The 14,183-nt window shown below is 32.0% G+C and overlaps 7 protein-coding genes across 9 annotated transcripts in view; 4 read left to right on the top strand and 3 right to left on the bottom strand.

The window, feature by feature from the left end:
* Eif2bbeta (eukaryotic translation initiation factor 2B subunit beta) overlaps positions 1 to 6,284 on the top strand; it is a 242,431-nt gene extending 236,147 nt beyond the window's left edge. For both annotated transcript variants that reach the window (XM_072010171.1, XM_072010172.1), the window contains exons 2-7: positions 4,016 to 4,101; positions 4,167 to 4,253; positions 4,544 to 4,825; positions 4,902 to 5,058; positions 5,123 to 5,517; positions 5,596 to 6,284. In XM_072010171.1, coding sequence (XP_071866272.1) covers positions 4,034 to 4,101; positions 4,167 to 4,253; positions 4,544 to 4,825; positions 4,902 to 5,058; positions 5,123 to 5,517; positions 5,596 to 5,668 — 1,062 coding nt within the window. In that variant the 5' untranslated portion in view covers positions 4,016 to 4,033 and the 3' untranslated portion in view covers positions 5,669 to 6,284. The remainder of the gene's footprint in view (positions 1 to 4,015; positions 4,102 to 4,166; positions 4,254 to 4,543; positions 4,826 to 4,901; positions 5,059 to 5,122; positions 5,518 to 5,595) is intronic.
* Hlc (putative ATP-dependent RNA helicase DDX56) lies at positions 323 to 2,547 on the top strand. Its single transcript, XM_072010168.1, has 6 exons — positions 323 to 517; positions 686 to 1,129; positions 1,191 to 1,450; positions 1,527 to 1,719; positions 1,796 to 2,100; positions 2,167 to 2,547. The coding sequence occupies exons 1-6, from the start codon at positions 428 to 430 to the stop codon at positions 2,525 to 2,527; spliced, it is 1,653 nt and encodes a 550-aa protein (XP_071866269.1). The 5' UTR covers positions 323 to 427; the 3' UTR covers positions 2,528 to 2,547.
* Positions 2,550 to 3,807, bottom strand: LOC139990715 (protein PBDC1). Its single transcript, XM_072010180.1, has 4 exons — positions 3,676 to 3,807; positions 3,288 to 3,353; positions 3,155 to 3,214; positions 2,550 to 3,062 (listed from the first exon to the last, which is right to left on the bottom strand). Exons 1-4 carry the CDS (start codon positions 3,694 to 3,696, stop codon positions 2,703 to 2,705), a joined length of 507 nt encoding a protein of 168 aa, XP_071866281.1. The 5' UTR covers positions 3,697 to 3,807; the 3' UTR covers positions 2,550 to 2,702.
* On the bottom strand, positions 5,815 to 6,729 carry Amrt (TM2 domain-containing protein 2 amaretto). The gene is made up of 3 exons (XM_072010179.1): positions 6,587 to 6,729; positions 6,401 to 6,488; positions 5,815 to 6,331 (listed from the first exon to the last, which is right to left on the bottom strand). The coding sequence occupies exons 1-3, from the start codon at positions 6,727 to 6,729 to the stop codon at positions 6,002 to 6,004; spliced, it is 561 nt and encodes a 186-aa protein (XP_071866280.1). The 3' UTR covers positions 5,815 to 6,001.
* A 265-nt stretch (positions 6,730 to 6,994) lies between these two features.
* Su(fu) (suppressor of fused) lies at positions 6,995 to 11,428 on the top strand. Its single transcript, XM_072010169.1, has 7 exons — positions 6,995 to 7,325; positions 8,070 to 8,162; positions 9,511 to 9,820; positions 9,939 to 10,174; positions 10,251 to 10,472; positions 10,546 to 10,753; positions 10,831 to 11,428. Exons 1-7 carry the CDS (start codon positions 7,153 to 7,155, stop codon positions 10,894 to 10,896), a joined length of 1,308 nt encoding a protein of 435 aa, XP_071866270.1. The 5' UTR covers positions 6,995 to 7,152; the 3' UTR covers positions 10,897 to 11,428.
* A 9-nt stretch (positions 11,429 to 11,437) lies between these two features.
* On the bottom strand, positions 11,438 to 13,715 carry LOC139990718 (uncharacterized). Its single transcript, XM_072010185.1, has 2 exons — positions 12,948 to 13,715; positions 11,438 to 11,844 (listed from the first exon to the last, which is right to left on the bottom strand). The coding sequence occupies exons 1-2, from the start codon at positions 13,287 to 13,289 to the stop codon at positions 11,665 to 11,667; spliced, it is 522 nt and encodes a 173-aa protein (XP_071866286.1). The 5' UTR covers positions 13,290 to 13,715; the 3' UTR covers positions 11,438 to 11,664.
* Neur (E3 ubiquitin-protein ligase neur) overlaps positions 11,779 to 14,183 on the top strand; it is a 121,193-nt gene continuing 118,788 nt past the window's right edge. Inside the window, exons 1-2 of one of the 2 annotated variants that reach the window (XM_072010159.1) lie at positions 11,779 to 11,964; positions 12,045 to 12,140. In XM_072010159.1, the coding sequence (XP_071866260.1) occupies positions 12,068 to 12,140 (73 nt within the window). In that variant the 5' untranslated portion in view covers positions 11,779 to 11,964; positions 12,045 to 12,067. Of the gene's footprint in view, positions 12,141 to 14,183 lie in introns of both variants that reach the window. The other variant, XM_072010158.1, reaches the window with a different exon arrangement.

Raw genomic sequence — 14,183 nt, forward strand, 5'->3', positions numbered from 1 at the left:
AGTGTGTATATAGCAATATATTCTAGAAATGGTCTCTCTTGTCGAATCTATTATACACCTTCCAAAAACGTTTTTTTCTTGTAATAAAACTAGTAGCTGTTCTTAACAATTTTGTTGTCTCCTATCCTCTTATGTTATTTCTAATAGTATATATTTATATAATAGTATATATTTTAGTTCGCCGTAATTTTTATCTATCGTCAAAACGAAGTCAATTTGCAGTTTATTATTAAACAATTTCTACCTTGTTTTCTGTACGTACAACATAAACATTTGAAATCAGATCTGAGATCAAGATAAAATTATCCTTTTGAGATAGAATGAAATGGCGCCACTGGTTAATGGAAGTCGATAGAAATAAACAGTTCAAGTTGTACTGACAAATTGACACGTGCTTTTTAATTTGAAAAGCATATTTTTGTTCATTATGGCATCGAACGAAATGGAAGTGGATGATGAGAGTGAAACTAAACCAAAAAGTTTTTTTGAATTAGAGCTAGACGACAGAATTTTAAAGGTAAGATATCGTACATTTTCATCATCACTAAAAAAGAGGTTATGTTTCCAATGTATAAGTAATTGTTTACTATAAATTATTATACCATTACATAGTTCATATTTTTATTTCCTAAAATTAATTTCCCATTCGTAATTGTACATTTACGTATAAAATTAAATATTGTAGGCTATCGCGAAATTAGGTTGGGTGGAACCTACGTTGATACAAGAGAAAGCTATACCATTAATGATGGAGGGAAAAGATATCTTAATCAGAGCTCGCACAGGGTCTGGGAAAACAGCTGCATTTACTATACCACTTATACAAAAAATTTTATGGAATAAACGAATGCAAAAGAATCAAGAAATTAAAGGGCTTATCGTAGCTCCGAGTAAAGAGTTATGTAAACAAATACATGATGTCATAATTTGCTTAACAGTAAAATGTAGCAGAGAAGTAAAAGCTATTGATGTCAGTCCACAATTAGATCTTAGTGCACAGAAACCATTATTAGCAGAAAGACCTGATATTGTTGTTGGTACTCCGAGTAGACTATTACAACATTTAAAAGCAAATAATATGAAATTGAAACAATCTCTTGAAACATTAATAATTGATGAAGCTGATTTGGTAAGCAATCTTAATCCAATTACTTATTTGTGTATATAACAATTTTAATATTATATTTCAGGTATTTTCATTTGGGTATGAGGATGAAATAAAAAGTTTATTGAATTATTTACCTATAGTATACCAAGCAGCTTTAGCCTCTGCAACATTATCAGAGGATGTGGTAACGCTTAAAAAGTTGGTACTTCGTAATCCAGCAATCTTAAAATTAGAAGAACCACCACTAGCTCCGTTATCGCAATTATCACATTATAGTCTTGCAGCAGAAGAGAATGACAAAGCTGCTATTTTATATGCTTTATTAAAGTTGCATTTAATTAGGTAAATCCATGAGACTGAATAGTACAATTGAAGAAACTTGTAATTTATTAATAAAAAATTTTATTTATTTTTTTAGAGGAAAAACTATAATATTCGTAAATACAGTGGATAGATGTTACAAGCTAAAGTTGTTTCTAGAACAATTTGGTATACCAACTTGTGTTTTAAACTCTGAGTTGCCAGCAGTTTCAAGATGTAGAGCAGTCACTCAATTTAATTCTGGAACATATGACATTATAATAGCATCAGATGAAAAATCTTTAGAAGAAGTAAATATTATATGTTTATATATAATTTATGTGTACGTGTAGACTAGTATAGAATTCTAATTTTTATTTCTGACAGCCTCATACAATAAAAGTTAAAAGAGGAAGACGAAAGAAGGACAAAGAATCCGGTGTCGCACGTGGTATTGATTTTCAGTTTGTGTCCAATGTAATTAATTTCGATTTTCCTCAAGATGTAAATTCTTACATTCATAGAGCCGGACGTACGGCTCGAGGTAAAAACCAAGGAACGGCATTAAGTTTTGTATCGATAAGAGAAAGACCGCTTCTTGAACAAGTTGAAAGCGAATTAAAACATTGTTATAATCGTGATACATTATTTAAGACGTATCAATTCAAGCTAGAAGAGGTCGAAGGTTTTCGGTATGTTAGATAAAAGTTTTATTTTAAGCTCGTTGTACATTTGACTTCATAAATATTTGTTTTCAGATATCGAGCAAAAGATGCCTGGAAAGCAGTAACGAGAATTGCTGTTCGGGAAGCTCGTCTAAAGGAGATAAAACAAGAGGTACTTAATTGTCAAAAATTAAAAAGCTATTTTGAAGATAATCCAAAGGATCTACAATCATTGAGACAAGACAAAGCATTGCATACTGTAAAATTACAATCACACCTGAAGAATGTACCAGAGTATATAGTTCCACCAACTTTGAAAAGGCTTATTGGTACTAACAGAAAGAGAAAGTTCAATAGAGAAGCTGCAGCATCTAAGCCTACTGCTACACAATTAAAGTATCAAGCACGTGCATCAAATCCTTTAGTTAGTTTACAAATAAAAAATATGAAATAAAAGTTTTGTACTAATAATAATATATTTTTCTTAAACTCATTTATTTTGTGACACTGCTTATTATAAATAACATTTTGTAGTATCTTATATATTCAAGTTATAAAAAATTGTAGATGAAAAATTACATGCTATCCAAGTAATTAACACATAATATCAGAATATTATAATTATCAATTTATGATTTTTCTGTAGCCTGCTTTGGTTTGTACTTTTGTCTAATACCATCATTGAATCCTTCTCTATTTCTGGCAAGTTCAATGGCATAAAATTGTATTCTAGTTGTGAGTATACTGTTTTCTTCTGAGTAATCTCCTTCGCAGTCTGCTCTTAACAATGTACCAAAACTATAATCTTCAACAAGTCCCTTAAATTGTTCACAGAATGGTCTCCATTTCATCTTTCCTTCAGGTGATTTTAATTCATCTTCATTTATTTTATCTACTTTGAGATCAGGAAAAGCATCACGAAAGCTTTTATATATTTGTTCATCATGAGGTGTAAGTTTCAAAAATTTAGGATCAACTGAACATAAAATCTAAAATAGAAATTTCAAATTAAAAATCAAAAATTTCTGATTCTTTTGCTTGTTATATAGAATTAAGTCAATTATATTATAATTTATTTTACATTAAAATAAACTTCAGCATGTTCCATGGCTTTCATTGCCCACATTGCTTCTACAGAGGGCTAGAAAAAGGGAATTATTGTGATTATTACCTTCATAAATTCCATTATTTCTTGTCATTTATTTGTAACTTACATCATTGTCAAATTCTTCTGCAGGCCTAGACAATACACTAGTACCAGCTATTAATTGATCAGCAGTCTTAAAATCAAAATAATTTGTTCTAAATTAATAAATATATATATATTGCTATATGATACATAATATATCAAAATAAAATTTAGTTATATACCATCAAAAATAGTAATTAAATATTAGAATAACTTTGCAAGTTTAGAATATTTTGTTACAGTGATATAAAGTAATCAACAAATAACGTATCTTAAATTCGAGACAACGACTTTTCAATGTTTACAATTGTAATCAAATTTACAGCAATATTTATATCGAAAGACATACATAGGTTAAGGATTATTTTCATATGAAAAAAAAATTTGTATATCACTAGGTTTATCATACTTACAACATTCCCAATGCGAGCCATGCCGTAATGACCAAAAAATAAACTGAAGCAAATAAATTATCAAATATTCCTCAAAGTATTTATAACAAAATTAAATGTTGGAAATCGAAAATCGAACGTGTAGTGCACATGTCACGCGGTTAAAATACACGTGCAACGCAACAGAGCCAAATGAGAAGGAAAGCGAAACCAAGAACCAATCATTATTTCAGTTTGCTAGTAGTAGCAGTTGGCATGTTGATATTATCGATATAATTTATATGATATTGATAGGAAAAATGGTCAGATCCTTCATACTGCTTTACTAAAAAGAAATAATATTTACTAGAAAGAAAATTTCTAATAGCTTTTGGTTAAAATGGTTAACACGGAAGACGAGGATATCAACGAAGGAGTGTTAAATTTAATAAATGATATTCATTATGGGTGAGGATTTATTAAAGTAGTCTAACCTCGAGTAGAGCGAAATTTCATCATATTTTGTATTTCAGCGATGTTAAAGGTACACATAATATCGTAGTGGCTACTATATTGGTTCTGAAAGATATCATAAATAATGCAGAATGGATTACTGCTAAGTAGGAATTATATTTCTTTCTATTCAATATAACTTTATGTAAATCTAAGAAACACTAAATAAAGAGATGTCAATGTTTAATATGATTAGCACTCCAGTTACTGATGGTATTTTTATTAAAAATAATAGATTTAACTTTGACTGAACTTTTTGACTTAAAATGACAAAGCATTTTATTATTTTATAGTGCTTTATTTGTGTGTCTTCTTAGGTATATATGATTCTACAAAAAATAAGAATACAACAAATGCAAATTACTTATATATGTGTATATTTTTTGTTTTTTAAAAGGAATCTAATCAATATAATTACAAAAAATGGAAAGTATTTAGTGGAAGCTATTCCCCTTGAATTCTCTATTGGAAATATGGTCCGTAGAATATTACAAATAATTAGAGAAGAATACACTTCCGAATTAAAAAATAATACTGATGAAACAGATACACAAGAATCTCTACATAAAATTCTCACTGCTGAAGGTGATCAGGAAGTTGATTTTAACATTTCTATACCTTCTTTAAAATCAGCTATCACAGAACATATTAATGAATTTGAAGTTGAGTTAGAAACCTGGTTAGTTCTAATGAACAATGAAATTGCAAGGAACTATGTTTTATACAGTGTTATACTTTGTTTGTTTCTCTTTTAGTGCAGAAAATATTACACAGCAAGCTTCTGAACACATTCATTCTAATGAAATTATTATGACAATTGGTAAATCTACATTAGTGGAGGAATTTTTTAATAGAGCAGCTAAAACAAGAGCTTTCGAAGTTATAGTGGCTGAAGGAGGGCCGTCATTAAGTGTATGTATGTGTTATATTACAAATTTTGCATAAATCTAACTAAACATATTTTGATCATTAATAGGGTCATGAAATGGCAGTAAATCTGTCAAAGGCAAAAATCAAAACTACTTTAATATCAGATGTAGCAATTTTTGCAATGATGTCTCGAGTGAATAAAGTAATAATTGGTACACATTCTGTCATGGCAAATGGAGGATTGAGAGCTATTTCAGGTTCACATACAGTTGCTCAAGCTGCAAAACATTATTCTGTACCAGTAATGGTTTTACTACCACTGTATAAACTCTCGCCACTCTATCTTTACTCTCATAAACAAGATGGTTTTAACAAACATGATTCACCATTACAAGGTGTAATTAATGGTGCAAATGCATCTTTGTTAGAAAGAATTCATGTGTATAATCCAGTTTTTGATTATGTGCCCCCAGAATTAGTTACATTATTTATTTCAAACTCGTAAGGACAATAACGTTAAAGGTTTTAATTTTTTATGTGCAAGTTAATTATGTAATAATATATTTTTATCTTTTTCAGGGGTGGAAATGCACCATCATATGTTTACAGATTACTTAGTGAACTGTATCACCCAGATGATTATGAATTATAATAGATAAGTGTAGAAACATATTTATACATGTATATTTGTAACCAAGCGCTTTTTTAAAATAATTGTCAAATTCTTCCCAAGTCAGTGCTTTTAATAAAAAAAAAAAAAAAAAAATGGGATAGGAACCATAGATATTTAAAAGCAACTTTTCTAACAGGAATATTTATTTACACATTAAGATATATATACAAGTAAATATAAATTCATTTTTACAAAAAGTATCTCAGTAATTTCGTAAATTCGAAATTATTGAATATTTATTTAAAAAGGATAGCATACAAAACACTTGATTTTATTTTGCAGATTTGGAATTTGTTTCTTCTGTTTGGTATATTATACATAAGGATTCCAATTACTGCCATCTTCAGGTTGTAAAGAACCTGTGACTAACAGAATTACATCAAAAACCCACCATACACCCACTCCCCCCAATGTCAATAATTTGCCAACAGCAGTACCAGTTTGTCCTAAACAAAACCGATCCATACCCAAGAAACCTAACAGAATACTATATAGTAAAGTAGTAGTAAAATAATGGTCACTATATTTTATACAAGGAACTCCTTCCCGATTAAATGTTCTGGGTCCATAACACTCAATATATGGTAATACAGTACATGACACTTTAGTTTTCTCAACATCTTCATACTTGGAACCTCCAAACTAGAAAGAAAACGTCTACTAAGCCACTGTATATATGTGTAATAGCTCTATGTGTGTATACAATATTACCTTTACACAACCGAATCCAGTTTCATCTTTGGCAGTTTTATTACCTTTATGATCAATCGGCTCTTCACATTCTATAAATTCTTTTGGCCTGAAAAACATACCATATAAATAAACAATTTAGCGAAATAGAATTAATTCTTTATTAGCAAATAAACAACTGCCAGCGAGTGCTCAGTAAATACTCACAGAAATTTGCACATTACCAATGGACCTTCGGGTCTGTACTCTTGCTGGAAGTCTGTGGTATTATTTGCTGACATAGTTCCCGAACATATTCGTAAATCCCACAAAAGACAAAGTAAAAATAAAACCGAATACCGTAACCTCATCTTGCCGAATTTGACATGTTTAAAAGCACTTCTGTTCAAAGTTTACCAGAACACACCGATAAAGTACACCTTCAATTGTGTAACTCGTGTTGGATAGCATATGTAATTGTGTACGAGAATTATTCTATTGGATTATTATGTCTCGATCGGAATAAACCAATAGAAACACGCTTCAAATACGTCGACTAATGAAAAAGTGTTTTCCCCTGTTGCCTATAGTGACTTTTAAAGACGCGCAGTGATTTTGGAATCATTCGGTCGTCCGCTCTGAAAGAATTTAGTTTTGTCAGGAATCAGAGACGTATGTTTCGTACTCGGTGGAAGATGCATACAGTGGTTGCACCACAATAAACAAAGTGATCGTGTGTCGCGTATTCATAATATTTTCGAAGCAGTACATTTTGTAGTTGGAAATCTGCGTATATGTACGGAAATATGCGTGAAAGAGAAGAATTTTGTCGAAGTTTTCCACCGGGACAACCGATCCAGGCACCGACAGCACGAGCTCTAGGCCTTGATGCTTTGCACAATCTTTGTAAAGAGATCTATCCGGACCAAAGCAATCCGCTCACTGTCACTGCAGTTGTAAAATACTGGTAAGAATTCTTCGATTTAATCTGCCAATAAGAAGTGGTTTTCTAGCGGTACTAATGTGGAAGCTTTAAATTTCATGTTCAGTGTTTATGACAGAACGGGAGAAGAAATGTGTTACACTGTTATTATTTGTATTTATAATATATTAGGTATTGTAGTTTAGTTCCTTATCGTATAGTGTATTGAAATATACTGGAATTAATTTACGACGCGTATCCTATGGGCCATAATGCAAATGTATTAAAATTTATTGCCTTGTTTTTTTACTCATTCTTAAATATTATTTACTTTTAGTATTTAGATGCTTTATTACAATAGTTTTTCTTCATAAACTTGTATTAGGATTGCATAATTGGTCGGAATAATACAAATGAGAAAAATGACATAAATATTTAATATTTCTAGAAACAAATTACCACAACAGTAAATATTAGAAAGTAGTCTTTATTTCTTATTTATTTGCGAGATTATACGTGTAATGTTCTACGATATAAAATTATCATTTCTTAAATAATATTGTTATATTACATTCAATTGGGTTTATTTATTTTATCGCGAATCTTTGAATTTTTCGATCGATACAAAATCGTAAAGTACTGTATCAGAAAGGTGGTTCCTATCGAGTTTGGGTATGGAACTCTTGCACAAGAAGGGAAGACGATTTATATTTAGCCACCCTTAGCCGTACGTACATTTAACCGGATGTAACACGAAATAACTGAGATTTTCTGTGCACCTTTACCTAGGTTGGGGGGTCCAGATCCTCTCGACTACATAAGCATGTACGAAAATTCTGGCTGCCCGGAATTGGGAATACCACCACATTGGCACTATATTAGGTGAGTTTCACCATTCTACATATTATTTCGAAACACTTAACCATTCACCGAAAATACACTTTTCAATAAACATGTAATTTAATACAAGTAATCAACAAGCAGGAGAATATCATTATATTTTAAAAGCAATAAAAAGATAAATTATAAATTATTACTAGACTGCGGATTTGTATGCACTTACAGGAGATTGAAAATTGAGAAGTTTCACAAAAAATATGTAAAATAACCAAAGTATAGTGCTTTCTATAATACTTGATAAGCAAAACAATTTTCTACCGCGGTTTTATTTCTTTTAATTATATTCTCAAAAATATGTGTTTTGTATTTATTGGTTATATTTGGAATAAGTCTGAAGTACAAAAGTTTTATGATGATCTGTCAACGATTTCTTCCGCTGCGCACGCGATCGTTAAAGTGACACTGCGGCGCATCGTTCATTCAAAAGAGACAAGTCACATTTTTTTCCCAGTGGCCTGGTAAAGAAGGAAGAATCGAAGTGTTAGAAAAAAACGGGAAGTCGGGTATTCGTTAGTGTCACGTTGTTGAATAGTAGGAGTGTGCCTCTGTTTGATGTGGGTTCATGTTATTTTTCCGACACATCCTCGATGACACGTGTATGTGTCACCCATTTCTGTCATTCGGGGATTACATTTACCGTTTTGGTACATTGAAGCTAGGCATTTTGGAATAGTTACAAGCTACTAATTTCAGCTTTTACTGTCTCCTATTACATATGACACTATAGAAATTTAAAGAATATCTTGTATTATGTTTTTATATTAGAGATCTACCCGAAATATCTATTTATTAGAAACTTAAATTTTGTATTGAGTTACAACTACCGAAATATGACTTTTACATAGACAGATATATAACTCGCGTTGTCGAAAGATAAATGAATGCTCGTTTCAGGAATTCCTCATTAAAAACTAAGCGCCGAATGACGAATGGTCTACTGCGAAAGGGCGCCCATTCTTTTTTTCTCATTTTCAATGGGTGACCCTTCCTTCTTCAGTCTGGAGCAGCTGTTCCAATAGTTCTCTCTTTTTCTATATATAGAAAGTATAGGGTACAGGAAGATAAAGTCATTTGAAGCGCGACGCGTCGGAAATAGATCCGCACGTCTTCTCTCTTTTCCGTTTGCCTTGTCTAAATACGTTCCACCATTCACTAAGTCTAGTATATGTTTTGGGATTAAGTTTAGAGTTATTTTGGTCCTGCCAATAGTCCTTGAAAATTCTATTGTCATTTTTTGGTTTAAATCTTATTTTAATTATCTTTTCTTTTTCCACAGAACAATAATGTTTATTGATGTTGGAGTAAGAAATATTCTTTTTTTTTGTTAAAGTTTTGGTTTATCAGATCTGCATGGAGATGGGCGGATACATCCAAAAAATGGTCCAGGTCGTCCGAGTGGCTTTGGATTTGAGCTAACATTCAGATTAGTCAGGGAAAGGAACGAGATGACTCCTCCCACTTGGCCAGCAAATGTGATGCAACAGTTAGCAAAATATGTTTTTAATTCTGGTAACATGTTGTTACCTGGAGACCATGTTTCATGGCATGCACCTTTAGACAATGGCAGTGGGCGTATCACGCAAATTCTAATGGGCAGGGATCCACAGTTACCAGCATCCATATCTACGCCACATGGTGATGTAAGTTTATTATTTGAAATTACTTTTCAGTAAAATTGTTCAGTTAATTTGGTTTGTCTTTCAAATACATGAAAATTTAAAATAAAATATTTTTAATGGTTCATGTACAATGTTACAGGTTTCATTTGTTCAAATTGTAGGAGTTACTTCTGAAGAACTACAAGCTGCACAGCATTGGAATGGTTTAGGCCTTGTAAATTTACTAAAGTCTAGTCGTGGTTGCGGACCATGGTTGTTAACTGAGATGAGAAGGATGTACTCTATTATGGAAGATGATCCCTCTATAGCAGAGAAAATAGAAACTGGTATAGAAAAGGAGGGTTCTAATTTAAGTGGTGTATCTGCAAAATGTTGGTAAGTATCCTGTATTTATCAGTAAAAGATCTACTTAATATGTAGAATGTATATTATATTAACTTATATTTCATAGGTGGGTCCAAGTAAACAGTGATAAAAGTACAGAGAAATATAGAGAGACAAAAAGTGAATCAGACGAAGAAGATGAAGATATAAAACCAATTGTTAAGTCAGAAAGATTGTCTCCTTGTGAGCAAGATACAAATTTACCAAACGAAAGTTTTGTCAAAGTTTTACCAGGTCTTCATTTAACATTTAATCTTGAAGCTGGATCTTTGTTACCATTAGCAATAAAGTAAATATGCTTGTAACATTATTTAGCTAATCTTATTATTGAATGAATGTTAAACATAAATGTATTTTTATAGGGGTCGTGTTATGCACGGAAGGCATTTCACGTTTAAATCAATATTATCTCATACAGCGATAACGATAGTTGCTCCTTCAGTTACGGGCACTTTAGTGTCTAAGGAAAAACCATATGTAGTTCAGGGACCATGGTTACAAGTTTTGCTTCCAGAAGATCTGAGTGAAAAGATGGCTCAAGAGTTCCAAATTCTAAATTCACCAAATCAGGTAATTAATAGTATCGATATAGCAAACTAATTTAACAGTAATTCTTTATGATAATTTATTTTCAATATATATTTCAGATTCAACTTCCAAAGACGTTTTCTTGGCCCGAACATAAACTGGTTATTACCGTCGTAAATGACTGAGAAAATTAACTTAGTACTGCTACAAATATCGTAAAACCGAATTAGGATAAATTGACGTAAGCAAAGTATTATCTAATTTTGTTACAGAAGCGAATTTCGGCGAAATTATTTATAATTAAATGACGCTAGTGCGGTTATCGAACAAAGGATAGACCCGTGAGACTTTATCAATGTGTGAAAGAAGAGACATGACTATATTTTTTCTATAATACGAAATGAGATATATAGAATGTGTTCTACAGGGGAAAGATTTCATACGTCTCTCTTTTACAACTTGATAATAATCGTTAAAGATTAATATTTAATTATGTACATAATAGAATACAAATTACAAAGTGTAATTTTGTAATATACAACTTTACACATTGCTATTTTATACAGAACAGTTTTGTAAATAGAGAACGTTACTATTCTGACACTTACATATCTGTCAGGATTCTGTATCAATTTTTACAAACAAACGGAAAATGTACGATACAACGATAAATATAAGAAATAATATTTATAAGAAAATATATTTTATTTTCTACAATTTTCTTGGTACAGATTTTATACATTGCGCGTGATCATTAGATGCGTGATCATCTCTCTTTTAAATCTGTGAGACAAAAGGACTATTAACAATTTCATTTGTTAACATTAAATTAGTTTTTATATTTTTCAATACTCCTAACATAAAAAAATATTACATTATTAATGCATGATCTCTTTACATTAAACCTAATATATTTAATTTTTCTTCCTCTTTAAATCTTTACCTTCTGTTTTCTAATCATTGAATTCCTGTTTAGGATCAGTTCGAGGTCGCTTGCCGTTACGTCGGTTTATCCTTTTCCCTGTCCTCCTCTGCGCCGGACAAACTCCTAGCTCGAGCCTCTCTACTTTATTATTGTCGTTTATGTTCAAACTCGTGTGTCGTGGTTTAAGAAACGCAGCTATTCGAGAGTTCTGGGAGATACGTATGACATTGGAACTATCGTGTGAATCAACAATAGTTTTGATTAGTGTAGGAGATTCCGTTGTATGGAATGGATCGTCCTTCGAACTTTTGATTTGTCGAGATTATCGGTTAGTATATTAGTTACGCGTGCGTGTGTGTAAACGTGTGGACGTGTGAACGTGTAAACTTTTCAATGATACGTATTAAGAAAGAAAGTTTGGAAAGAAGCAAATGGCAGTGGAAATGAAAAAGAGGATATTTATTAGATATAGAGGATATAAAGAAGACAATGCATCGCCGACAGGTATGTGAATATTAATTATAATCGTAAATATATGGCGCTGAAAATAGTTAGGAAATCTTCTGTTTGAATAATTTGAATGCTTGAACTAAATATTATTTAGTTCTATTATGAAGGAAATATCGTGTATTTGATACAACGATACTTTGATTCTTTATTTCCCATGATTTAATAAAATTGTAATTAAAGTTTTGAAATATTCCAAGAGTTATTATTAAATGTTTCAATTATTTTAAGTGCCGTATGACAAGTAATAAAACTGTCAGGTCAAAAACCAGATAATATTAAGACTTTGGAGATCATAGAGTGAATTTTCAATTTTACATAGGACAACTGAAGCTACGATTAAAATTCGTAAATGTTGTGATTACCTGGTTTTTGTGCCACAGTCTTCCGCTATACACCGGAACAAACGTATCTCGGTATTTCGTCAAACGTGCTTAACGTTCTAAAGCCCCGTTGTATTTCTTCCTTCTAAAAATCAAAGCAAGTTACTTGACCTGTTCGCGTAGAAAAATTGTTGACATTGCGTACATTTTATCCAGAAAAACATGTAACAAAAAATCTTCCTGCTTTCTTTACCTAATCGTGTTTTTATAAAAAAATTTCTAGGCAATTAATGTGCGTGATCGTCCACTTGTTCTTAGGACGTTAAAGGAGCATTTTCTTTGTTCAAACGAGAGCGACATTGAAACATAAAAATTCGGCGATCGTAGCAATGTTAAACCTTCTTCAAAATGAATTTAAGAAACGTATTATCAGTGGAATATGATAAACGAAATGAATTCCACGAATATGTAAGATTCCTACTTGCAACAAATTCCGCACGAGTTTAAATGCGACGATCCAAAGTAGGACAACGATGCAAGCAGATACGAAATCCTCGACCTCTTCGCAGCTGATATTGCTAACGACGTTAACGATCCCTCGAAAGACGTTGGCGAATGTTTGCATGGCCTCGATACAGAGATCCCTTAGGAAACAGATCACCTGAAAAATCAGGTTCATCACCGCTAGTATCAGCTCGATTATCCTCGCCAAGAAATCGAGAATGATGTCGAATAACTTTTCGATGGTCTCCCATATCCAGCAGGCGACGCGCGAGAAGAACTCGACGAATTCTTGCGACGCGTTCGACATACGATTTTTCATGTTTGAGATTGTTCCCGGGATCTTGTCTCGTTTACATAGCTTCTATCAGAAACGTTCGATTTCTCCGTCGCGATTCACGTCCAAACGAATTTCATGCTCCACGTACTCATTACGAATAGTTCAACTTTCGTTCGTTCGATTTCGCATAGATTCAGGGAACCATTCTTCTCGTGTCTTTTGTTTCTCTTCTTGTATCTTCTTAATTGAAAGGAACCTTTATGATTTATTGTAAATTCACATGCTGTGAACTTGGTTTTGTTTGAACTGTGAAGAGAAAATGTGAAGTACGGAACGAAAGAAGATGGTCATCTTCTTCGAACATCTTGACTGTCGTCTTGTATTTTTCGTTTTATAAGATACATTTACGTTTAGGGTTTGGATAGTGTATTTATGTTATAGTTGTGATTTAACCATTTTATCTTCGATTTATATACTGTACGTCTCTCCTGAAAGTTTTTGCGAGTTTCATGAAGTATCTCTGGCACGAAAATAGCGAGTAATTTGTTTTTTTTTTCGTGGCCATAAAAGGAGAAAGAAATGTAATCATTGTTACCAGGAGCTTATTGCTGTGACATTAGTATTTGTGATGTTTGCAATTACGTTTACTCAGGGCTAGCTACGAGCGAATTTGTTTGAACTGTGAATAGAAAATGTGAAGTACGGAACGAAAGAGGATGGTCATCTTCTTCGAACATCTTGACTGTCGTCTTGTATTTTTCGTTTTATAAGATAAATTTACGTTTAGGGTTTGGATAGTCTATTTATATTATAGTTGTGATTTAACCATTTTATCTTCGATTTATATACTGTACGTCTCTCCTGAAAGTTTTTGCGAGTTTCATGAAGTATCTCTGGCACGAAAATAGCGAGTAATTTGTTTTTTTTTTCGTGGCC

Source organism: Bombus fervidus, chromosome 9, assembly GCF_041682495.2.
Source record: "Bombus fervidus isolate BK054 chromosome 9, iyBomFerv1, whole genome shotgun sequence".
Taxonomy (NCBI): Eukaryota; Metazoa; Arthropoda; class Insecta; order Hymenoptera; family Apidae; genus Bombus; species Bombus fervidus.